The sequence below is a fragment of the Lagopus leucura genome, unplaced genomic scaffold (genome assembly GCF_019238085.1).
Source record: "Lagopus leucura isolate 7727_CA_CO unplaced genomic scaffold, USGS_WTPT01 Super-Scaffold_100157, whole genome shotgun sequence".
Classification (NCBI taxonomy): Eukaryota; Metazoa; Chordata; class Aves; order Galliformes; family Phasianidae; genus Lagopus; species Lagopus leucura.
In genome coordinates, this window is record NW_024962334.1 from 36,368,030 (window position 1) to 36,393,148 (window position 25,119).

Genomic DNA, 25,119 nt, shown 5'->3' on the forward strand with positions numbered 1-25,119 from the left:
GTTTTAATGTAGCAGATATCATAGAAATGGGTAAGCAAAGTTAAGAAGTTCTGTTTCTAGGACTTTTTCAGTGTCCTCACAACCTCATCCTTGTGCTGAGTTTGCTGCTGCTGGCTGAAATCTTTCTGAAGGTAACTAACAAGTGTGTTTGGGACAGGGAAGCCAGCAGGCAGCTTCTGCCTTCAGTTGGATGGGGTTCAGTGTGTGGGTCTGTCTCAGTCAGGTATTTATGTGCTGGGTGGTTGGCTGGGATGATCAGGTAGAGCTGTGGAAGGCTGAGCCAGGGCTCTTGCCCCATTTTGAACAAACGTTTCCAGACTTCCACAAAGAACTGTAAAGGATTCTGACTCCTCTCTTGGATTGAAAATCCATCAAATCTGTTTAATAAAAAAATGGTAGCTAGACAGACAGTACTTGTGCAATTTTACACCTTCTGTCTCAGATTAAAATATTTTGAGCTGCAGTGTCTGTTCTTAAATCCCCACCCCCACCAGTCGTTTCGCTCACATGTTATCCATAAATCTTGTCTGTTTTAAACGTTCCAACTAATAGTTGGGCAAAACGTTTAGCATAATGATATGATTAACAGAGTCCATTTTTTGGCAGCCTGGATGCAGTTTTTCTTTAGCAAGCATTGCAGTTTATCCTGATCAGACATGGAGAGGCATTATTCCTCTTTTTGCAGAATTCTTTCTTTTTATATGAGGATTTAGACGGTCTGCTTTCATTTTGCAGGAATATAACGTGTGATTTGGCTGCATCTTTGAAGTGGTGATATTATAAATCTTCCAATCACCATCGCCCAATCTGTTTTAGCATTCATGTGCCTAATTTCTGTTTGTAATCTGATTATTGGCTTGAGCGGCTCCAGCTTGCAGCCTATTGCTATGCATTTACTGTACTCCCCGGGACGCGGTAGCCTGACAGCTCCAGTCCTGTGCTATGAAAAAATCTCTACATGATATTGCTCAGACAGGCCTAGGGCTGTGGCTGGTTGGGAATTAGCTGCTGTTGTAGTTTCTCTTTGCTGAATCCTTTGTTTGTACAATCATGTTCCGAAATCCTTGGATCTCCAGCTATTTGGGAAATGTTAAACACTCTGAGGAGCAAGGTAAGAGTTCCAAGTAGATAGAGGAAAATGCAGTTTGTGTGCTTTTAATCTCTTGTATGGTTGTATGTTTAAATATTGTTTGACTGCATCTCCTGCAGCTACATTAGCTACTTTAGTGATCAGTATGCAGTTAGTCACTTCGTCTGTTTCATTATTTCCTAAAGGACACTTTTGAGAGATCCGATTAGATGGATCTCCTAATTAGCTTGCCGCCGACTTAGGGCCTTTAAATATAGCAAATAGCAGTGCAAGGTTGCATCTGGATTTTTTTTTTAATTCAGCATTTTTAATTTCCTATGTGTTAAACTGGGGACAGTGGCTTTATTGGGTTGTTTGTATCCGGGGGGTTGAGGGGGGATAAGACTGAAGAAATGGTTAAACTTGTGAGCAAGTTCGATTTACACTTCAGTAAAGATATTCTCAATTTTGAATACAAATATTTAAAATTGTGTTAATAGGGTTATATGGATGTTTATTCTTCAGTGAAAGGGGCGACAAAATGATGTTGCAATGATTTTCTTTCTGTTGTATCAGGTATTATGAGGGTTTCTTTAAATTAACCATTGAAATAAGACTGATGTTCATTTTGTGGACTTATTTATTTCCTTTTGAAGCACAGTTGTTTTCAATTTTTTGTCTTTGCTTGCATTTAATCTTAAAGCTTCCATATTACAGTCAGTAAGTTTGATTGGACTTTAATCCTCCCACATGGGGTTTAATTTGAACAGGAGGAAATTCATAAAATATCAGAACTGTGTAACAGCACGTAGTTCTCTGTTTATTTGGGTGGGGAAAGAGAGGAGCTTACCCTACAAATTACAGCAGAGTTTTAATAGGTTTTTGAGGCACTATGAATATGGCATGTATGAATATTACTATATGTGTTTAATGGGGAGCAAGAGTCAGAAAAGCTTGTGAGTGCTCCATCTGAGCAGCTCCTCTCCCACTGCTGTGATGAAAGCTGCCTTCTTCCCTTCTCACATCTCCTCTTTATTTTTGGCCAGTATAAGGGAGCATTTCCCTGTGATCTGCTTGAGGACTTTGTGGCAGACAGCTGTTTAGTGCCAGAAACTATAGGATGGGTGGTTATCCTGTTGGAATGGCTGTGTGTTTAAGATATGCCTGGTTCTGATTAACTGAACAGATACTGGGCTGGGCTTGCTAAGCTGTGGCATACTGTTCTCACAGTGATGTAAACCTGGCCTTTTTAGAGATTCTTACAGTATGCAGTATTATCTTCTTTCTAATGTTCTTGTGTAAAATGCAGTGAGTTATATACCATTAATACTGTTGTTTCTGTTTGGTCTGGCAAGCTGATTCTGTGTAATCTCTGCGCTTTATTCTCCATTTGCTCGGGGAGAAAAAGCAAATGTTAAGAAAAACAGGAAAAAGTTGTTTATTAACACTGAAGATACTGTTAGCACAATTGCTCGACTTGCAGCAAATGCCAAAAAATGCCCTTTTGCACATTTTAAGCCTCTTTATATATAAAGTGTTGAACTTTTTTTTTTTTTTTTTTAAACCAGTGGACCTGGAAAGGTGACTGAGGGAAAGACATGGAAGAGCAAAGGAAGGAGAAAAGTTTTGAAAGCCAGTGAGAAAATGTGCATTTTATAACTTCAGACTGATATTGTCAGCTATAAGAAGCTTTTTTAAAAACCTTTCTGCAAAAAATAATCATCATCACACCTAGATTTTAAAATACAAGAGTATTTTTGCTTGCAAAACAATTTGTTATTTTAAATAATACAACAACATGTAACAAAGTACACTGGCTGATTATCTCTTCCTTGAAGTAGTTAAATCTGAGCTTTGCATTAGAGTTTAAAGGGTTGTTGCTGTTTTTGAATTGTTTTGAAGTTTTTTGTCTGAAGAATAAGGTGAAAAATGGTGTATTGATTTTTGAGTCCTGAGGTAGTTGACTTAATGTAAATGGAGATTTAAAGGCATTTTCTCACTGGGAGTACATTTTTAGTAGCTTCATGTTTTCTTCAGCAGCAGTAACAGGCCAGGCTGCCCTGCTTCCTGGCTGTCCATTCTGTAAAGTCTCCTAATAGCATCAGCATTTTCACTGCTGAATGGAGGCAACTGATGTTTGGTGCACTGCCCCCCCCTTGCTACCAGTCATCATTTATAGACCTACAGTGATGTTCTTGAGTGCAGAAATGAGGAAGTTACAACTGTGGGGAGAGAGGGGAGATTGCCTGTTGCTTGCTGTGTTTCAGAGAGAGGTTTGGAAACCAGTGGCTTTGCAATACGTACTTCTTGAATTTAAGGCTGCATCTCATATAATTTTGCTCTCATGTAACCATGTTTATTATCAGAGTGGAAAGCAGTACAAGTCCTAAGGTTATTCAGAAAAAAAACTAGGAGTTTCCAAACAGTGATCAACCTTCAGAAATGCTTTTGTCACAGAGGATGTAATAATGTTGCTACAACAAACTCTCAGCTGAGTATTTCTGATTTCTGCAGTGATTATGCAGTTTTTAGAGTATTGCCTGGCTGCAGCCATAAAGGCTGTTGCTGCATTTTTCATTGTCAAAATGCTTTACAAACATAAAACATATCTACTGTGCATTTTCTAAGCAGGGAAACCAAGTCAAGCAGTTTAAATGATACCCCCAGGCTGCAGTGCTACACTTAATACTGGGATTAGAATATCAAAAGCTTCAATACCTTATGAAACTGCCATATGTTTTACTGTCTTTGCTTACTTTTGCAAGGTTTGGTTTATTACCACCTTGGGCATGGCAGCCTATGCCACTTTAACTAGAAGAAAGGCCTTTGTAGAGTTTTTTCCAGTGGAAAAGGACCATGGCTGGAAATTACAAAGTGGTTTCCTGAAAGTTCCCTATTTATTAAAGCATGTCTTTGTAATGTTTTTTTTTCTTTTTCTTTCTTTCTTTTTTTAATTTCACAGATTTTGACAAAGGAAACTCAGTTAGATTTAAACCTTCACGATTGCTCCACAGGAAGAGAGCTTTAAGGTAAGGCCAAGTCTTTCTTCTTGCCTGGTAAAGTCAGTTAATTGCATGATTGTTACTTTAGTCATGGTAGGAATCTCCATTTGTTCTTTTGCTGGGAAAAATAATTCTTGTTCCTCTCACAGGACCAAGCTTTCATCTGAACAGTTATTGAAAACTGCCTCCTAAATAATCGTGTAAATTTACAACTCATACTGCTAAGGAAAGAGTCCCACTGCTCTGCGTCTCCTGCTGCTGCAATCAATCACAGAATCATAGAATGGTTTGAGTTGGTTGAGGATTCCAACCCCCTGCTGTAGGCAAGGATCCCTCCCTTTAGACCCAGTGGGGCTCAAAGTCCCACTTTCCTGAAAGGCCTGAGCACAGTACCCACATCTAGTGGGCCAGTGTGCAAAACTGATCTGTCTGAAAAGCGAGGTGGTCAAGGTAAGGGAATTATTGGTACAGTTGTGCAGACAGCTTTGTCAGCATATAGAAGGGGACCTTGCAGGTGAACAGAGGGCTGAGGTGGCTGATTCCTTGTAGGACACTGCTGCCTCATGCTTGCAGCCTTAAGGCCTGGTCACATGTGGCTGGGTAAGGTGTTGTAGTGCTTAGGTAAGAATGTGGCAGGTCACATTCCCTCTCTGTTCCCCTCCCCACTTCATCTGTGGGACCCCCTCCCATCAGTACACACTTCTTGAGCATTTCTGGTTACCTGCTGTATTGCAGAGAAGCAGTGAGCTGGTGTGTGAGGCACACAGGGAGTGCAGGTAGGGGAAATCTGGGATAAGGCTACTGGAGAAAGATGCAACCATGGAGCAGATCTTTTATTTTGGAATCCAGAGAAATTGTGGAAGTAGAGAAGGAGAAGAATAATGAATGCCAAGCCCATGTCTGGCAGGTATACAAGTGAATTTTCACGTATGTCTTTCAATCAAAAAATCTCATTATGTCCTGTAGTTTTAATCCAGATGCCAGAGCAGTGTTACCAGTGGCATTTGGATCAAACTTCTGCTTGCTTTTGGGCATGTAACTAGGTTAGTGGGACAGCTATTTAGAAACCACATGCTGCTACTGCAGCAGATGAAGTTTTCAAATTGGAATCCCTGATGTATAGAAGGAGCCTGCACTTTGGAACCTGCAAGAGGAGTGTACCTACTGAGGTTGTCAGATGCTCTACTAATGCCACTTCTACATCGTTTTTAAAGAAAAACTACTAAGGTTGTGAAACACTGTCTGTGTTTTAATAGGAATTGTATGAATTCCTGAAAATTGTGTAGCATGAGTTCCTTGGCAACCTGAGGCCAAACCACATGTAAATCCTTCATAAAGCGAACTTGTGGGACCTCATGCTGTTTATTCTGTTTCATGAACTGTAAACACAGGCTATATTCCAGGCAAGCAAACGAGGAGGATTTACCTTTTTGGTATAAACCTTTTATGGTCAACCTCTTTTCAGTGGTCTGTGGGGATGGGACAAGGGGAAATGGGTATAAACTGGAGCATAGGAAGTTCTGCACCAATATGCAAAGGAACTTCTTTGCAGGAAGGGTGACAGAGCACTGGAATGGGCTGCCTAGGGAGGTTGTGGACTCTCCTATGGAGATATTGAAGACCCACCTGGACACCTACCTGCTGTAGGGAGCCTACTTTGAGGGGGGCTGGACTAGATGATTTCTGGAGGTTCCTTCCAACCCCTACAATTCTGTGATTCTGTGTTACCCAAATTTAACTGAAAAGGAAAAAGGGCAGTGGATGAGTTTGAAAGCACAGTATGCCTGGCATTCTAAAATCGGGCTGTCTGACCCTACGTTAGCAACTAAATTGATGATGCACCTGCTCCTTTAGCAGATAAGCTAATAAAACAGGGCAACATCTAGATAGATTCCCTTGAGGGAAAAAGGGAAGTCTTGATGTGGAATTGCTTATGAGTATATTTTTTAAACCCTTAGGAATAATCTTCAAAAATTGTTGCTTTTAAAACTACTTGGAACTGCTTTATCATCATTCTGACTCAATTTAGGTTCCTAATGAATGTTCTTAGTGAATACTGTGACATGTCCTAAATATGTCTACATTCATTTCTAGAACAATTTTTATATATGTACCTCCAAATAGCCAATTATTTGGACAGACCATCATCCTCAAAACAGTGCTCTGTCTTTGAATTCTCTGATCAAGTAAAAGCAATGTAATTGATACATTGTTGAAAACATTTTGTTTCTAATGTGCAAATATTTAAACCAAGCAATAGCAATAGTACCTGCAGCAGTGTGAGAGAGCTTGCCGCAAAACTGCCTGCAAAGAGGAGAAGCAAAAATTCCCCCCTGTGGATAATGTAGCCACTAGATGAAAACAGTTAATGATTAAAATAAATAAATAAATAAATGTTGACAGTGTGTCTCGAAGGAAAGGGTAAATGAGGGCATGGGGGAAACTGTGAAGGGACTTGAGAAGCAGGTAGCCTATGATGTCATGTAGTCCAGCAAGGTGAAGTTTAAGAACTTTGTGATTATTGCAAGAATTTTAATGAAATCCGCCAATGAGGAGAGGCTGGAAGCAAAGGAGGAAGGAGTTCATGTACAGGAGGAACTGGGTGACCTTGAAAAGGAATGAAAAAAAGGGATGTAATGTAATAATACTACTTGCACGATTGTACATTGGGGGCTAATACATTTTTCTGTCACTTGCCACTGATGAAAGCCTGGGCATATTAGTTTCACTTGCGGGATTGAGCAGTTAATGTAGTGTAATGTAGTTATAAAAAGGCAAACATTGTAGGGCATGATTCATCCATCTGGTCATGTAATCATGCTTTCTCCATTAGAAGTCCTGTTTTTACAGGACAGTAGCAGAGCTGGGCCTAGAGTCAAAATGTTCCAGTTCCAATCACCATTATACAAAAAAGATGACTTAGAACTGAAACAGGTAGAGAATATTTTTTAATGATGATCAATGAAATTGAAAGAGCCTGTATTGAAAAATCTGAGTAAACATGGAAACTTCTGTAAAGGAGTAACATAATTAACTACGCTGGCAAGAGAACAGATGCATGTAAACCCAGCAAAAGACGTTTAGGCTACAATTAAAGGATCTCTAGCTTCAGGGTCTTTGAAACAGTTTGAATGAAGGTGCAAAGGGGAGCTGAACTAGTTTACAATATTTGAAAGTTTGTTGAAAATCCACAAGCCATCCAGTAATGCCATTCTTTTTACGACCAATGTGCTAGTACTGGTCATGATTCTATATGGATTTTCCCTTGGAAATTGATACGTGACTCAAGTACAGTGGTGGATGTTAGCGTGCAGTTAATTTAAATAAGGATTTTGCTGCATAAGAGAATGTTAAGAGCCCTAGGTTAATGGAAACATAGGGTACTACTCTGACACAAGCATTACTGAAGCTATTGGAAGTGCTGTCAAACAAACCTCAGATGCTCGCAAGTGGTAAGTTGGTTCCTTCAGCACTTTGAGACAAATCTTAAGTAATCAAAATGTTTTGGCAAAATTGATTCTGGTTTTGATTTACTTGCAGTTTCCTCAGTAACTCAGTTAACTCAGTAACTTGCAGTTACCTCAGCCAAAAGGAGTAGAAACTGCTTTTGAGTTGAAACTGAGTCCCTCAACTTTGGGGTTTCTGCAGAACCTATCTGTAAGAAAATAGCGTATTGTGAAGCTTAAAAGCCATGAGTGATTGCAGTATGGGGTTAAGCACGTGGAGGGATGCTATGAACTTGCTGAGTCCCAGCCCAGTCTCAGATGACATACGCACCCATTTGCTTGTGGCTACTATGGAATTATTTCTTTTAGTTCCGTTCTAAGTGTTTTCGCCCTATAAGGATGCACGGTTTTCTGTAACAAGCAGCTTAGTGCTGCTCTTAATCTTCTATTTGCTATTGCTTTTCTGTGGTGACTAGCATTCCTGCTCTTGGCAGCACCTTGAACAATTACTCTAAGTGCAGTTGTTGAAGACAATTTGCAGCATGTGGCATGGTGCCTGGATGTGGCACAGCCAGTTCCTTATAGTCATTTCCAGAGTTCAATTCTTCCCACAGTGTCTTCGTACAAAGGAAAATTATTTGTAAATGATTAAGAAGCATATATTTCTTGCAGTTCATGTAAAATATTATTTAGTCATTATATTTCAGTGAAATATAATATTTCTTTTCACTGAAAAATGTTCATCTGGATAAATTAGTACCAAAAAAAAAAAAAAAAAAGAAAGAAAAAAGGACAATTTCTTTTTTTTTTTTCCTAGCCAAATACCCTTGATGAAAGGATATTTAGCTCTTCAAAAAGCCATTTAAAAACTCTCCTAAGAAAAGATTTTCCAGTGTTAAGGCTGTGTAATTTGTTTTATCAGAATGGCAGCAACTTGTACAGCACATCAATTCCGTGACAAAATGAAGAGCCCAGGATCACTGCGGGGATTTGCATCTGTTACACCTGTCTACAAAATTTACTAAACATCTTAAGACTAATAGAAGTATCCTTATGCCTGTTTGGGATAGATTAACAACTAGGCTTGTGAAGGCCTTGTAGAATATGCCCAATGAGGAGAGACTGAAGGAACTGGGGCTCTTTAGTCTGGGGTATGGAAGGCTGAGGGGAGACCTTATTGCTCTCTTCCAGTACCTGAAAGATGCTTACAGCAAGAGCAGGGCTGGTCTCTTCTCAGTGGTGACAAGTGACGGGACAAGGGGAAATGGCCTTAAGTTGTGCCAGGGGAGGTGTAGGCTGGATATCAGGAAAACTTCTTTACAGAAAGGGTTGTTAAGCACTGGAATAGGCTCCCCAGGGAAGAGGTTGAGTCACCATCCCTGGATGTGTTTAAATACCATATGGATGTGATGCTCAGGGACATGATGTAGCACAGGGTTGTTAGGGTAGTATGGTTAGGTTGTGGTTGCACTTGGTGATGTACAGTCTTTTCCAGCCTGAGCAATTCGGTGATTCTATGATTCTAAATACATCAGGTTTCCATCCATTTTTAGTAGAGTAGATCCCACAGGGATGAACACTTTTCTTCTGAAAAAGTCACTATAGGCAATTATGACATTTCCATTTCAGAGTGAAAATATGTATGTTTAATGAACATATTTAAGAGATTCTTTCTCATCTACTTGGGTGTTTTTGCTATTATGAAGTGACTGATCGACCTGTTACTCTTAAATGTATTATGAACTGTGTGTTATCCAGAGATCAGAGCAGAAGCAGCAACTAGGTGGTTGTGCAGAAGGCTTCTGGGTGGAGAGTGCAGTTAGTACTGCATTTGATAAAGTATGTTTTAGTATTTGTGGCAAGTCATTCTATATAGATTTCAAATGCAATTACTAGTTTTGAAGGCAGTCTTCAGTGAGCAATTTAATGCAAAAATGTGTCATAGTCAGTTCCAAATAAGTTTCAAATGATGTTAGGTTTGGCTTTGTGAGTTTCTTGGGGTTATTTCTAGTTTCGTTCTTATGGAAAGTATTTTCTTTGGTATCTCTGTTGGACTATCTTGCAGGAATTGGTTACATCTTGACTGTATTTGATTTGTGGCAGAAACAGTCGCAGTTCTGTAAACCAGATGTTGCTTTCAGTTTTCAGAAGGAGTTCTCATTTGAAGATAAAGAGGAACTTGCCAACAGCACAAAGGATATTGATGCTAACCTCTTAGCAGTACTTCCAAAAGGTATGTAAGGGAGATGTATTATGAACACAAATGGTAATAGAGTATGAAATTTAGCCTATGCAAGTGCACAGCACAGTTAAGTTCACTTAGGCACTTTGTAAATGTGTTTTCTTTTCCCCATGAAGTATGAAAATGGAATGAAAGGGGATGAATCACAGTGTTCTTTTACAAGACATGATGTCCCTGCTTCATAAAGCTCAGTTTCGTTTACTTCATTTTGAATAGTTTAAAAAGTAGCTGAAATTCAAAACTTCTGAAACATTTATTTGAACAAGTATATGAGCACTGAATTGAAAGGAATTAACTTGGCTTGTATTTATGACTCTTTCCAGTAGTTGGTAGAATAACCATGTTTATGTGAATGACTGACTGCACACAGATCTTTGATCTTGCACGCTAAAGGACCTGTACTACATAAGGTTTAATTTATAGTAGATGAGACCAGCTTGTAGCAAAGCAGAGCAGCAGTATTCCCAACACTCAGCACTAACACTGTTGAGCAGTTCAGCAGGTGGGCTGTGGCTAGTTCTGTGACTTGACTCATACAAGAAATTTTGTTTACAGTAGCTAATAAACCTTAGTGCAGACAAATTATTCAAGGAGCAGAGGCTTTGGCTTAATGTCTTTTTTAAGTAAGAAAAATGACCCTAATATCCTGTCTCTCCAAAGTATTTCAAGGCAAGAAGTATTCAAAGAAACCTAGCAGCTGTTTTTTGTGTATTGGGCGATACTTTTGGTTTGGTTTTAAATTTCTCATCTTATCTTGAATAACTTAAGAAGAAGACATCAGTGTCATCTTTATCTTTTAAGACAGCTGAGGTAGAGGACTGAAATTCACCTGCTTTTGTTAGAGGAGACACAGTCTTTTTGAAACTACATTAAAAGATTACATTTGAATGAAGAGCTCTATGTAGCTGGCATCAAGATGTTCCCTTTGTTTGAGGCATGTTGTAGATCTCAGAGCTTTGATTAAAATTGTGTTTGTATTCTCTCAAAAACTGAAGGTATTTACCCTTTTCAGACAAAAGTCTACAAGGCTAGATGCACTAATTCCAGGAAAATTGAACTAACTGGCTTTCTCTCTGATGTAATTTACTGCAGCTTACTTCTTCCAACATAGTATTTAAGTGATGTGCTTGCTCTTGTAGTGCAAATGTTTAGAAAGAGATTTCATTGGCACATTGGTAGATTAAAATAATATGTACTTATACAGTGCAGACTACTAAATACCAGCCAGTATGAATAAACAGTCCCTCATTACTCCAGATACTTTGCTTTGCAGGCATGCTGGACAAAATGGGCAGTAAGTTAATTGTGAGAGCCTTCACTTGGGAAACCTTCTCTGCAAGTTGCTTCTCAGTGAACTTGTTTCTTTCCAAGATGCCTCCTTTTGTCTGAGGAATTGATTTTTGTAAAAAAGATGCCAGATTCTGTTTGTACTGGAGCTGATTCTTACATTCTGAGGGCTGCATTACTTGAGGGTATTTTCCCCATCTATGGCTTATCTTTGGTCCACATTTGCATGTGTTGGAAAATGGGAGAACATACTTCATTTTCAACAGATAGGGATAGAACTAATGATCAAAGAGTCTAGCTGAAGTCTCACACATTGCTGCTTATGATTAGGCATTAAGTATATCATTGTGCCCCTGCTCCGTGAACAGAAGGTAAATGCTCTTCCAGCCTGATTTGCAGAGCATTTCCTTTCCAGGTGGGAGGAGGAGGAGGAAGGAAAAAGGCTGGTTGGCTTCATTACTGTGTTAAACATTTTGAGGAAAATTTGTGTTGCAGTGAATGTTTACAGTTTCTAAGAAATCATGCCTGTGGCAGGTAAAGTTTAACCCACCTCTACCAGGCTTTGTAAACCTATACCTCTGTGCCAGATTTAAAAATGTACCTCCCTACCTCCTTCTGGAGACTTGATTTAGTTTTTACAGCTTCTGTATTTTAAGAATAATATTATCATATGCCTTCAACTTTACCGGCATGTTTCTGCTGTGCTATTACTAAAGAGGGCTTCCAGCAAAAGCATTTCTATTCTGTAAGTAATTTTTCTGAAATATTTCTGAATTCTCTAAGAAATCTCACTCAAATTTGAAGTGCTGTGTTTTTTTTTTTGTTTGCTTGGTTTTTAAAATTCTTGTAATGTGAACTCCAAATATACTTTTAAAAATTGCTGCTCTAGGTTGAGACATGGAACACCACCACTTTTGCTAGATACCTAGTCTTACAAGGTAAATTCTGCTCAGCAGGTCTACAGCTACCAAATTTAAGATGCCTCCTTGACAGTCTGCCTTAGAGGATATCTTATCATAGCATCTTGCTCAACATCCTGAAATAAGGCCTGAAGCACAGGAGAGTTCCTGAACTGTCGCTGTACTTCTTTTTCTTAACTATACTTACTAACAGTGCTTATGAATTGTTAATATGAACTACCTTAGATAAGGAGCTTTTACAGTGAGCTGAATTTTAGTCTTTTCTCGTGTGCTAAATCAGAATCTTGTTTGCTGAATCAGATTTTTGTGCTACCTTTTAGGAAGAAGTGTTATTATTTTTTAGCTTTGTGATGGATGTCTTTGAGATGATGCCATTTCTGATGATTATGTGGAAAAACATTAATGAGCAGATGGGAAACTGGCATCAGCATATCCAAACTGCAACCCAAAAAAGAGAAACGTGATCACCTAAGCGTGCAAAGGCCAGCCAAGGTCCTTGGGACAGAAATTTTTCCAACTAACTTTCATAATTTTAAGTGCTATATTTTAGTTAGCAAAAAAATCACTACAGTAATAAAAGACTTCTTGCATTTTTTCTTCTTTTTTTTTTTTTTTGTTTTGTTTTTTTATTTTATTGTGTAATGTGTTTTTCTTGTTTTTTTTTTTTTTTTCATCTTATTGGTAAAGAAAAGTATTACCAAAACTATTTTCAGAGAAGAACTCTGCAGGTACTGGTCAACCTAGCTCAAATAGCTGTCTGGAATCTCAAGTGTGGAAAAAGTATAAGGCACTGTAGAGCAGTCTCATGCTATTTTTGTCCCATGTTGTTTGGGAAGGTGTTGGAGCGATGCTTTGTGAGTCCAATGCTCTTTTTAGGACTGCAGAGTGGTAGTAGAATCTCTGGAACTTCAGCTAACACATATTGGGAGGGTGTTGAGCTAATGCTGCTGGGAGTTCTTTGGATGTTCCAAATTTCTTGTATGAGAATGACTTGTAGTCAAATTTCCTTGTTTGGATTTGGAGGGGGGAGTGGAGGCTTTAATATATGAAGCTGTGCTTCAGAGTCCAACTAAAACTCTCCAAAAGACCTGTTTTCTGATGTTTTAGAAGGCTGAATAAATTGGTGACTAGGGAAGAAAAATGATCAGGGTTTGGATGGAATGTAGTTTTATTAACTGTGAGTGATGGAGGCCTTCTCCCTGCCTGAAGTAGCAAAACAATTATGGCTTTTGTTTTGATCATTTCTTATACGTAGAGTCTACAGGTGCAAGAGAAAACCCTAATGTCCAGAGGATAGATTTAGTAAATATTTACTAAATAGATTTAGTAGAGGTGAAAAGCAAAGTATTTGAGAGATTGTTTCCTTTGGTGTCAATGTGGAACAGCTTGTTTCACGCGGATAAGATCTTTAATACAGTTCCCTGAATGGTACTGAATGGATAGAGCAATGTGGGAATTGCTCATGAATTGAGGGGGGAAAAAAAACTATGAAAACGCAGTGTAAGAACTCATCTTCCTTTAATCTTGTTTTGGGATGCAGATTTTCCATTGGCCACATTCTGTTCTGTTGTTATCCATCTGTAGAGATCTCTGCCTGTAGCTTGCTGGCTTTCAGAGACTGTCTACATATGTGGTCAACTTGGTCAACAGTGAAGCTTCACCCTATTTTGCTGCAGATGCTTAAGCAAGGCGTGGGAGGGGGTTAGCCCTGCTAGGTAGGGTGGAACATCTTAGATTTTTATGATGTGATGGCAAGCAGTTTGACATAACCTGCCTCAAAAAATTTAAGTTGATGGTTTGAGTCTCTGTTCTGTAAAAATGTAGACTTGGGCTTTTTCAGAGAGTGCCCCAGATGACATTTTTCCCCTATGTATTGTACTCCTGTAGGCTTCCATCTTAAGCCTCAGACAATATATCAGTACCTCAGTCATTTGCCTCTCTGAGTTGTAGAATGAGATTGTATTCAGTCTTCCTGGTCAAAGGCCTTTTACCTGGAGTCCTGGTGGATTTTCATCATGTTAACATGATATGACAGCCAATGTTAATAGTATCTATCTTTTCCTAGCTGTGATGTGATGTGCAAGCACTCATAGTGACTACAGAAACCATCGGGGGTATGCATCAGCTGACTTAGATTTGCACATGAATTCTAATAGTTAAGAAGGAAAAGGAGAGAAGGTGCACCTGACCTTTAGAAGGGTGGTGTTTCAACAATATTTAACTTACAAATATCTAGATCTGTGAAGTCCAATAGGGAATAAAGCTGGTGGAGTCACTTCTATAGTGATGTGGAACAGTGTCTTCTAGATTCTCCTGAGTCATGAGGTGTTTCTGATGGCAATCTTGGACTGATCTAACAGGCTGAATATTTTGTTTTGCTTCAGTTTTTGATTCCTGTGTGGACAGGATCAGAAGGCTAGAGATACATTACCTCAGAGTAGATACACAAAGCTTTTAGCACCATGTCTTAGCCATGGCAATGACAGTTTGGGAACTTGTGAGATCCACAATCCCTCCGATCTACTGTGTCCATTGACAGCCCAAGTGGCTTCTCTTCTTGCTTGTAAGAAATGGTACACAACTTGATTATGTAGCACTCACTGCTCCAGTGTGGTTTGCAGACAGTACTGATAACTGTGTACATACATGTATATATAGGGATTACTTCATCTATCATGCCTCTCGTTGGTTCTCTATTTTGTGATCTGTGACAGCTGTCTGCTAGCACATAACACCACCAAACAGGTTTAGGGCAAGAGAAGGAGAATGTGTCCAGTTAGAACTACAAGGGAGAGCTAGTGAAGTGATTAACCATGCAGGAATACTTTGAGAATATGTGGTGTTTTGTATAGTTTATCTCCAAACTTGAGCCGCTTGTAGCCGTGGGAGCTAAGGAATAGGGAGGGACACTTTTTCTCTTTAAGCATGGTCACGAACCGTTGTGTAGACAGTGTGTAGACAGTAATTCTGTACAGCCTGGTTTTGAAGCAGTTAATATAGCACATAAGCTAATGAAAATATAACTTGCTTAGTTTACACTGGATCTTAAAAATTAGCATAGCCTGGAAGTACTTGGAGAACTCCTTGGTGTTTACATCTGTTGGCCTAATGCACTTTTGACAGAGCAAGTTAGTAAACTAGGAAAACAAAAAGTAAATGCTTGTTTCCAGACAAAAATTATGTGAAATCTCTTAACGTTTTGACTGTTCCTTCTTATTCTGAAGCATTTTAGAAAGTTTCTTTGAGTTTCTGAAACTTAGTAGCTTATAAACTGTATAATCTTTTGTTGTCTCAGTTTCAGAATTAAGAAAACTGTTTGAACCAAACAACCAAGATTTTTTGGAAATGAAAAGGTAAAGAAGAAAAAGTCTTTGGCCTGTAAAACAAAACATACAGCTTGTTTTGTTACCTCCTCTTAGAAACTCTCCCTTCAAATCTTCAAGGATATTTCACTTCAGTTGTTTTGCATCTTTTTCAGAAAGGAGAGAATAGCTAGACGCTTAGAGGGAATCGAAAATGATACGCAACCTATGCTTCTACAGAACTGCCCGGGGTCAGTCACACACCGTTTACTAGAAGAAGATACACCAAGGTATATGCGTGCAACTGATCCATACAGTCATCACTTAGGTAAGTAGTATATTCCATTGGTGAATTACTTCTTGTTTTCTACCCCATCATATGCTCGGTAACAGAAGAGTTTTGTAGAACAGCTTTGATTAGGATTTTTTTTTTTTTAACCTGCTTTTGGTATAATAATAATTTGATAGGAAACTCTTGGAGGGTTACAATTAATGTAAGCTTCTTAATCATTTTTATGTCCCTTTGAAGACTGTAGTGAAAAACTGTAGTATGTCTATGCAGTCACTAGTACATTTTGATTTGTAAGAAGATGGAAAGCCCACCATTCAGAGTAGGTGGGCTAGAGTACTTGGTGGAGTTTTGGATGCATTGGTCCATATGTGTTGTACTTTTGACAGGAAGATCAAATGAAGAGGAGGAAACTTCAGATTCTTCTGTAGAGAAACAACCCAGATCATCCAGATACCGCACAGAAACCACAGGAGGAAATACAGAGTCTTTGTACAGTACAGGAAACATGGATACCCATGAACTAGAGTCTAAAGCAGAAAGAATAGCTAGGTACAAGGCAGAGAGACGGCGCCAGCTGGCAGAAAAGTATGGATTATCTCTTGATTCTGATTTGGATTCTGACTACTCATCCAGATATTCCCGGGCAAGAAAAGATCCTGACAGTGTGGATAGAAAGGGATTGAGAAGTGAAAGGCATGATGATGAAAACAAGGATTCTGGCTCCTTGTATTTGTCCAGGACTGAGGTGAAGGAGTCAAAGAGTGTGATTTCTGAATCCAGGGAGTACTCTAGCCGTGAAAAAGATGGTATTCCAGCTAAAGAAGAGCTTTCAAATGAAAAGAGTGATAAAAGAGCAGATGATGAGAGTGCCATTAGACAGGCTTCTGACCCTTCAGCAACACTGGATAGTTCTGTCTCACTTACACTTTCTGGACGAGAGTCTTCCTCCTGTAATGAAGTGCCAATATCACCAAAGCAAACCCCCCGAGAGTCTCTTTCTTCACCGAAGCGGGCAGCCTCACCAATCCATCTGCAGAATGACCAGCCCTTGCACAGTAACATCAGACAAAGGTAAAAGGATTTTTTTGTTTGTTCATACAGTTTGCTTGTAACTTGATGGGTAACTTATTCAGCCATCAGATCAGTTTGCCCACAGCCCCATCTAGACTGGCCTGTAACACCTCCAGGGATGAGGTATTCGCTGCTTCTAAGAGTTTCAATGCTTGATCACCCTCTGCATAAAGAATTTCTTCCTAATGTCTAATCCAAATCCCTCCCTCTTATAGCTTTCCTGTTGGCTCCCTTTAGTTACTGGAAGGCAGCTATCAGGTCTTGTCAAAACCTGATTTTCTCTAGGCTGCACAACATAGGAGATATGCTGTATCCCTCATCCCCCTTACCAGCCCACTTGCCAATTGGGTTGGTTGGGTTTCATGAATTGTGACGTGTTTGTGATGCAACTGTGTGGATATCTGTATTTCTGTGATTAGATACGTTCTTGGTTTACCTTTGTACTTGCAGAATTTATGCTCCTCCTGGGGGAGTGGAATAACTGATGTTTTGTTAAATGTCTTTATTTATACAAACTAGAAACAAGAGTAGATATGGTTTTAAATCTGCTTTTTTATTATTACCTGTTAAAGCAAGCCTTTAACTTTTTCCCCCTATATCCTGTAATTGTTTGGATGCAGTTTCCAAGCAAATTGTTTATCAGGGAAGATTTAAATAGCTTTGTGACAGCTTCTGCCAAGATAAAGGAGGCCTCAGAGTTAAAAGCTGAAAAGTGTCTTGGGTTAGCTGTAAGGATAGTTGATTTGTATTCCTGCTGTGAAAATGTAAAACCCCTTTTGAACTGTGATAGCTGATAGCTCAGATAGTATCAGGGTATGTATGAAGGGGCAGAGAGGCAGTAAAAATTCCATGATGAACTGGGAGAGCACAGCCTCCCTCTTGATATGCTGAATTACTTCAGATTTGACAAATCTAATGTATAAAAAGGATTACCAGATTTTTCCAACAGGAAAAAAAGTATTTTTCACAAATTCCACATCATAGTTTCACAATGTGATTTAAAAACAGTCTATCAAGGTGTCATGGCAACTGAAAACAAGTGAATAAGAATTTTTAAATAGTATGATTTTCTCCAGGGTTGATTCCTTAATTTCTAGGTAGGTGCTTATATGAAAAATCAGAACTTTTTAGCAGAAGTTATGTTAGGATGCTGCAGTTAAAAATGTTAGAAATTAGAGTGAGAACTGCACTCTAGACACATGCTCATCGTAGAGCCTTGCTGACTGTTTCTAAGCAGGTGAATTGCTTAAGCTGAAAAATTTGGCCTTTGTAACCATGGAAGCAATGAGTAGAGAAAGAAGGTACCTTGACTGGATTTCTGTATCATTTCCATCAAAATCACAAAACTTGATTCTTATGTAGAAGTGGTTAAGTGGTTACAGTCTTACTAACTTGCATAACTGTACCTTGGAGTTTGAATGGTGACTCAATCTTCAATATCAAGGGTTAACAACCTTTTGGGTTGATCACGTCACCTGTGTACACTGCCTGAAACCTGTGGAAGGTAGTTTTACTTTCTTTTTTTTTGGTTCACTTTATTGAATAGGAAACACTAGTGATAGTATTTAGTTGTTTTTTGTTTGATTTTTTTTTTTATATCTCCTTTCATTATACACTTGACTTCTAATCCTGCTCACCTTCTTCTGCATGGATAGGTGAGTGTAGGCACTGTCACTGGACTCCTCCAATTCACATTAGATTTTACAGGAATATTGTCATTTATAAAAAAGGTAGCGTGCTAGGGAAGTTACTGTGATTTGATGTAATTTTACAATTCTGCTACCAGAGTAAGGAAAGCAATCATCATAAGGTCACCCATAGAATCGAGAAGAGAATTGTATTGAAGCTTTGAGCTGAGTAGGTTATTCCAAACTCCACAGGTCTCTGAAGCAGTCTCAACTCAAATGCTACAAAATATTATCCCTTTGCTGCCGATGGTCAATTTAAGATACATCTCTTGGCTAATCCAATTACTGATAGGAAGGGATACTGAGGAATTGGAAGGAAGTAATTTGGCAGGTTCACCCTCAATTTTGTAAGTTATTTTCTTTGCTTTATAAGGTGAAGGAAGGGATCAAGTTTTCAACCTTGGAAAAGTAAAAAGAATAGCATATCACACTTCATAGCCAAGAATGTGTCAGCTGCAGTGTAAAAGGAACTTTATTTTCTTAAAGCAACCACAGTCTGTTTTTCTGCAAGGGGAACCAATGAGACACTGAAGTGCTTTCTAGAAAATTTTCTCTTCCAGCTCAAGATTAGGCAGGCTACATGCAGCACTGGGAGGGCTGCAGTTGTTCTGGCAAAGCAGCTCTTGTTAAATAGAGCTCCTTGTGGGCTTGTTCAAAGATGAGCTTTCTATGTGGACAAGTCCAGCCTTCTTATAAAGTTCTTTTCATTTTTAAATTCTGCGTTTTCAAGATCAAGGAGTGGTTCTCATGAAAATAGTTTACCAAAATCTGTCTTAAAGGAATCAGAGCTAACAAGTGTGCTATTCCAGTTTATGCGTATAAAACAGCCACAAACTGAGGCTGAGTAGGATGAAGGCATATCAAGTCAATATGTTCCAGCTGCTTCACTTTAAATCTGCTGCTTCAGCCATTAGCTATTTCTGTGATAAAAGGTCCTGCAGAATTTGGGCTGAAGAGAAATAACAAAGGAAACAGTCTTCAAGGTAGACATACTTCTTCATTTGTTAGAAGTTGTATGTCACTCTGAGATCTAATGCTGTGTGTAACACCATGGGTCAGCTGTCTTTGGCAATGACTGGAGGCAGGGTCCAACTGTAAGATCTTGTTTTTTAAGAACTTGGTTGTTATCTGTTTCCAGATTATAAAGTACTAAAATCCATTTTCGTGTGGAATCTGATGTAGGAATAGTTCCAGAGATTTGCTCAAATAAAATAACGTCTAAATCCCAATTTCCAGATCAGTGCTGGTCTGAGAGCAGCTTTCCATCATATATGTTGTTAAACTGTGTTTTGTTAAATTTTAGTTTGCTGAGTTCAAACTAGAAAATAAATTCAGCTTAGTTTGGGGTAAGTATGGAAGCTCTGTGCCTTTAGTCTTAAGTGTATTAATGAGCAATCCTATAATCCATCATTGAGAGGACAACAAAGTGCTGAGAAGGTATTGTTTGACATTGTATATATTCTGCTGCTGAAGTTGCTGATTAACTTCACATTCAAAATATGGCTTCCATTCTTCTGACAGCCCTCTTCAAAGGATGAATGATCAAGTACAAATAAATGTTGCTTGTGCCCTGCCCACTATAAAATGAGCCAAAGTACATATCGGGAGACAAGAGGGAAGTTTAGTTTCTTCAGAGCAATTTCAGCTACCAGTCTGCTCCTGTTAAGGCTCCCATGAATGCCTCCTCGTTGGTCAGTTCCTCTAGGAATTCAGAAACGTTTGGAAAGAGAACGCAAAAGTTATTTCAGCAGTTGGTGTTCGGCTTTGTTCTAAGCTAGATTTGGATGAGGTGACAGCTGTCGGTGAGTTCTCAGCTTTGCCAGTGTATTACTGCAAGTAAATTTATCTTAGGAACCATCTTTTATTTGTCCTTTTCCAACTGTTCTTATTAAATGACTAGATAAAAATTGAAGCAGAAGACCTGGAGCTTGGTGGGATTTCTAATCCCAAATGACTGTAATGTAAGGTGAGGAGTTCTTTCAAACCCACCTGATCAGAATGGAAAGCAGCCTGTGTTGTCACCCTCCGGGAGTAAGCACCAGTGTGGCCAGAAATTCCCTTGTGATCTCTTCTTGCTGATCATTGTGCATTGAAGTGAGCAAGTGCTTGGGGAAACTAGGGAGGTAGCCTGCAAACACTGTTTCCTGTAGGGCTTGTAAGTTTGCAAGGTTTTTTGTCTTTATATGCCTTTAACTCCAACACAGAGGCAGAAGGAAGTCAGGGATTGCTTTTCCTGCTCCTTTTTGTTTCCAATCGTGCAGTTACACAGCACACCTCACCTGGTGGCTCTGAGAGCTTGCAGGGTTGGCACTCTGAAGCTGCTGTATTGGAGCACTGGGAGAGAGGAGGATTCCTGCTGCCCCGGAGTTTCTTAGGAAGTACAATATGCCACCTGAGTTTCTAACTTTGGAACCGGCAGGCTGCAACAGGCTTTTACCATTAAAGGAACAATTTCAACAAGCTGTTGGGATATCCTTACATATACCCTTCAAAGCTGCAGTGGCAAAAATGAAATAGCACAGTGGCTTTTGCTTCTTGAATTCTGCACAGCGTACACTTGGCAAACCTACCTTTGCAAAAAACAAACAAACAACAAAGCAGTGCTCAGAAGGCAATGTAGTCATTTGTGGAAATGTGATGGTCTGTTTCACAGGTTGTCACCTTGTATTTTTATTAATGTGCTGTACTTTCCTTTTCCTTAACCATTTTCAGTAACAAAGTAATCACATCTTTTTTAAAAAATGAAAAGGTTTTGATATGAAGATGGGGGAGGGAAGAGTGGGAGCTGAGGTTGAGCGTGCATTGCAACCTTCTCCAAAACTACCTGAAGTTCTGTTTTCTGTAGTAGTGCAGGGAAAGCAAAACCTGAATGGTTCCTTCAGAAAGATTCAGAAGGGGACACACCATCTCTTATCAGCTGGCCCTCCAGGTATCACAGAGCTGTGTGGCTAACAAGTGGACTGTGAAACTCCCCTTTTTCCCCTTTACCCTGTCATGATTTAACATTTGCCCTTTATTTTCCCTTAACAGCAGTGAGTTACAAAGTATTGTTCCTTGCAGATAAGCAGCTGTTTAAACTTTCCTGAAGCATCTGCTTTTATTGTGACTTGTGACCAATTGATATTCTGTTGAAGAAATATAAATGCCCCTCACTTTTTCCACAACTGTTCTCATACCAGCTTCCCTTATTTTTTATAACTACTTATTTTATCTCATTTTGCACTCTACAAACCAACAGATTTTTCCACCTCAATCCAATCCATGTTAGCCTTCCTTACAATTAATTCATTGAATTCCAAAGATGATGGTGTGAGGAAAGTAAAAATTTAATACTGAAAAATATATCAAGCTTTTGATCAGAGCTACAAGCAGCTGCTTCCTCCCATTCAGTAACACATACTTTTAGCCCACCATGCTATGCACTGCAGGAAGACTCTTTTCTGCATTCCTAGTTAGAATAATTCTTATAACCCAGTACTAACATCATTGTGGATATTCTTGATACATGCATTATAGTTTAAAGAATCACTTTATCAGACTGAATAAACTTTGTGTTTGAGTAAACTTGAGAAGTTTCACTAACAAGAGCACCAGTTCTTGGGGAGAAAAGAAAGAACCACAAGAAAGGTTAATGTTTTGGATAACTTTGGATATCCTGAATTATTCTCTCAAAATTTTTCCCTTTTCCGAAGTAGTACTTTTTTTTAGTAACATAAACATTCCAAAGTATGATGGTGGCAAGCCTGGAATTGCACATACTTCGAGCTGGATTACTTTCTTTCAAACCAAGATTTGTCTCTTTTTTCTCTATTGATCCCCTTCAAGCCCTCCAAACAGTGGTAGCCATTTCGTAGTTTCACCTAGGGCTTTGAGGCTTGCATTTATAATGTTTTCACAGGAGCCGTGCATGTTTAAGAACCTGTGAATCTCCCTGAATGTTTTTAAGCAATATCACTTCTAATACTTTGGGGGTAGAAAGGGTTGCATTATAATGTGCCTTCCTTATATATACCGTTTATTTTTTATTTTAATATGATACTGCTGTCTATACCACAGTAGGTGTCTGTGTTCCTTCCCTTGTTGGGTATTGCTGTTCACAGCTTTAATCCTTTTTCTTTCTTAAAGAGTAAAAGTTAGAGAGAAACTGGTGAAAGAGGAAAGTGCGCGTGGAAGCCCTGAACCTGTCACAGACAGTGTATCTCAGAGAAAATCCCAGCCAGTGCCAGCCCACTACATGCCTCTTCAGACAGAAGCATCTGCCTTTGACAGGGTTCTCAATCAGCCCGTCAGTGCGGTGCGCCAACCAATACATGGCTATATTCAGCCCGCTGGCGTTGCACACACAGCTCAGCTGATGGCAACAGAAGAACCAGAAAACATCTTCGTTGGCCGCCGCCTCCTTCCAGACAGTGTCAGCCCCTTAACAAAATCAGCAGCAGCCACTGCGCCGGAGGGTGAAAAGAAAGAGGCGCTGGCTTATGGAGCAAAGCCTGGCGAAGAAGAATCCCCAGAGGGCGAGCAGGCTTCCAAAGGCAGAAGGCCAATTTTGCCATCTGAGATTCGCAAACAAGGGAAGAGCCACGAAGGCCTCTTTGGAGGAGAAGACCTGGATACCGATGTGGGGAGCCCATCTGCTAGCAAGCCAAAGGTCGGTTCAGATGTTCAGCAGGAGCAGGAGTGCAGAAAGAAGCAGGTGCCTGAGCAGCAGCTGAAGACACCTGAGAACATGGAGAGGAGTGAAGCTGTCATGTACATACAGAGCGGGTCTGTATCGCAGCCGGCGCAGGCAAAAGGCCCTGTTTGGAAGGTGTCAAAGCATAAAGTCCTGACTCGCTCAATGTCTGACTATACTGTGCCTCCTAAGCTAGAAGCTTTTCATAGTAAGAGCATGGAAGCAAACGCAGCAAATGGTGAGATTGGCATGGTTGACACAAAGGTCTCTGTTGCCCAGCTCCGTAATGTCTTTCTGGAAACTGCTCATGCCAGCAAGAAAACGGACCTGTAGGTGACATTTCAGACGTATTTTCGTGTGAAAGTTGCACGTCCTTGGCAAAATGACACACACTCAACATCAGTTGTGTTCGGCACTTACAGCACACAGCTTAGCTCTCACCACTGTGTATTGGAGGCTGAGATGGTTTGAATCCCGCTTCCGTGCTTCTGCTTGCTAGTGCGAGTTGTGGTGTGGGGAGCTGGAATGTGTCCGTCAGTGCATGTTATCGGAGGAGCATGCAGAGTGATCTCTGGTGAACTGTTGAGATGCTTACATCTATGCTTTACTTCTCTCTTCTATTTTCTTTTCTATGCACTTTCTATCGCGTGGTTTAAAAGCGAATCTCGGTTTGAGATGTCAACGTCAGGCAGTGCTTTGCCTGCTGGTGGTGACCGTGAAAGAGGGCCGCGAAGGCCGAGGCGCTATTTCACTCCTGGTGAAAATAGAAAGACTTCTGAGCGATTTAAAACCCAACCTATAACATCAGCAGAACGAAAGGAGATGGATAGGTAGGCATGTGTGTAGCTCTGTGTTGCGTTCTGGTGCAGGCAGATGTGAACGAGCGTGTCAAGAAAATTTGTTCATTTGTTAGCATTGATATTTTAAAAGGTTATCATTCTTCTTTAAAAAAAAAAAAAAAAAAAAAAAAAGAAAAGATCAAGCATTTGTTATAGAATAAATTCCAATTGACTTGGGTGTGAAGTTTCTTACAAAATAAAAAGTGACAGAAAGCAATTTGCTGCAAATCACAGAATCACAGAATGGCCATGGTTGGAAGGGACCTCAAGGATCAAATCTCTGTACGTGAAGTGGTTAACAGTCAGTTGTGAAGTATTGCACCTGTCTGGTTCTGTCTGATGATAAATGATTTTGTTTGTTGTCATAAAAGAGTTATATAGAATAGAGAGTCCATCCTACTCTGTTTCACTGATTGTGAGCAATCAAATCTACGTATTTGATGTTAATAGACCAGGCAGCAAATCTTAGACCTTAGTCTTCTGTGAGATAAACAGGAAATAATTTTCCTTACACTTTAGTATTTTTACTTTAGTAAAGTTTGGATATGGTTGCTTGCCTTTCTGTTTTATTAAAGGATGTTATAAGAGGAATTAGTTGAAAGTTGTTGGACCTTGAAAGATAGGCATGGTTTCTCTATTCTTAAGAATTTTGAGGTCTTGCTGCTTCAGATGGAATTTGAATCTAATCTTTGATGTCTTCTTTCAAGCTAACTTGTTTCTGTTTATATTTCACTAGGTCCGTTTTGTGTGCAGAAATACCAACTGCTGACGGTACGTCACTATGCTATTTTCAAAGGAAGAAATGGGAATGAATGTGCTTTCTTTACTGAAGTGGTGTTTGATTATGCAAAAATAAGTCCATCTGAAAATAAGCATCAGTAACTATATATATTTAAAGTACCACTTTTCCTTGGGCCACGTCTGCTGCAGACTTGATTTTAAGCTTGAAAGTCTGCAGATATTTAAGTATATATGGGGGGGAGAGGATGGCAATGGCTTGCTTTTTCAACATAATCACATTTATCTGGCTGGAAAAAAAAAAAGCTTGTTTTGAGCAGTGTTCTAAGTCTAATAACAAAAAGCCTTTATTATAATGGGAAGATCATATTGGCATTTTCTAGCTAAAAATATTGGAAGATCCTGGTTATTAAATTATATAATTGTCTGCCATCTTGCCTCTATTTTCCTCTTGTCGCTCACAGCAAGTCTGGCACAAATTAAGAAGCTAATCTCATGAGTAGCTAAATTTAGATGTAATGCCTTGTGCTATTTGAAAGCTGATACTTGCA

At 39.4% G+C, this 25,119-nt stretch overlaps 1 protein-coding gene across 18 annotated transcripts in view; it reads left to right on the forward strand.

The window, feature by feature from the left end:
- The window catches only part of SVIL (supervillin), a 103,082-nt gene that overhangs the window by 30,137 nt on the left and 47,826 nt on the right, over nucleotides 1–25,119 (forward strand). For 9 of the 18 annotated variants that reach the window (XM_042889202.1, XM_042889205.1, XM_042889208.1 and 6 more), the window contains exons 2-10: nucleotides 4,032–4,098; nucleotides 9,659–9,750; nucleotides 15,262–15,319; nucleotides 15,445–15,596; nucleotides 15,947–16,631; nucleotides 21,165–21,248; nucleotides 22,445–23,320; nucleotides 23,651–23,821; nucleotides 24,567–24,601. In XM_042889202.1, coding sequence (XP_042745136.1) covers nucleotides 4,032–4,098; nucleotides 9,659–9,750; nucleotides 15,262–15,319; nucleotides 15,445–15,596; nucleotides 15,947–16,631; nucleotides 21,165–21,248; nucleotides 22,445–23,320; nucleotides 23,651–23,821; nucleotides 24,567–24,601 — 2,220 coding nt within the window. Of the gene's footprint in view, nucleotides 1–4,031; nucleotides 4,099–9,658; nucleotides 9,751–15,261; nucleotides 15,320–15,444; nucleotides 15,597–15,946; nucleotides 16,632–21,164; nucleotides 21,249–22,444; nucleotides 23,321–23,650; nucleotides 23,822–24,566; nucleotides 24,602–25,119 lie in introns of those variants that run through there. The other 9 variants (XM_042889203.1, XM_042889207.1, XM_042889218.1 and 6 more) reach the window with 4 other exon arrangements.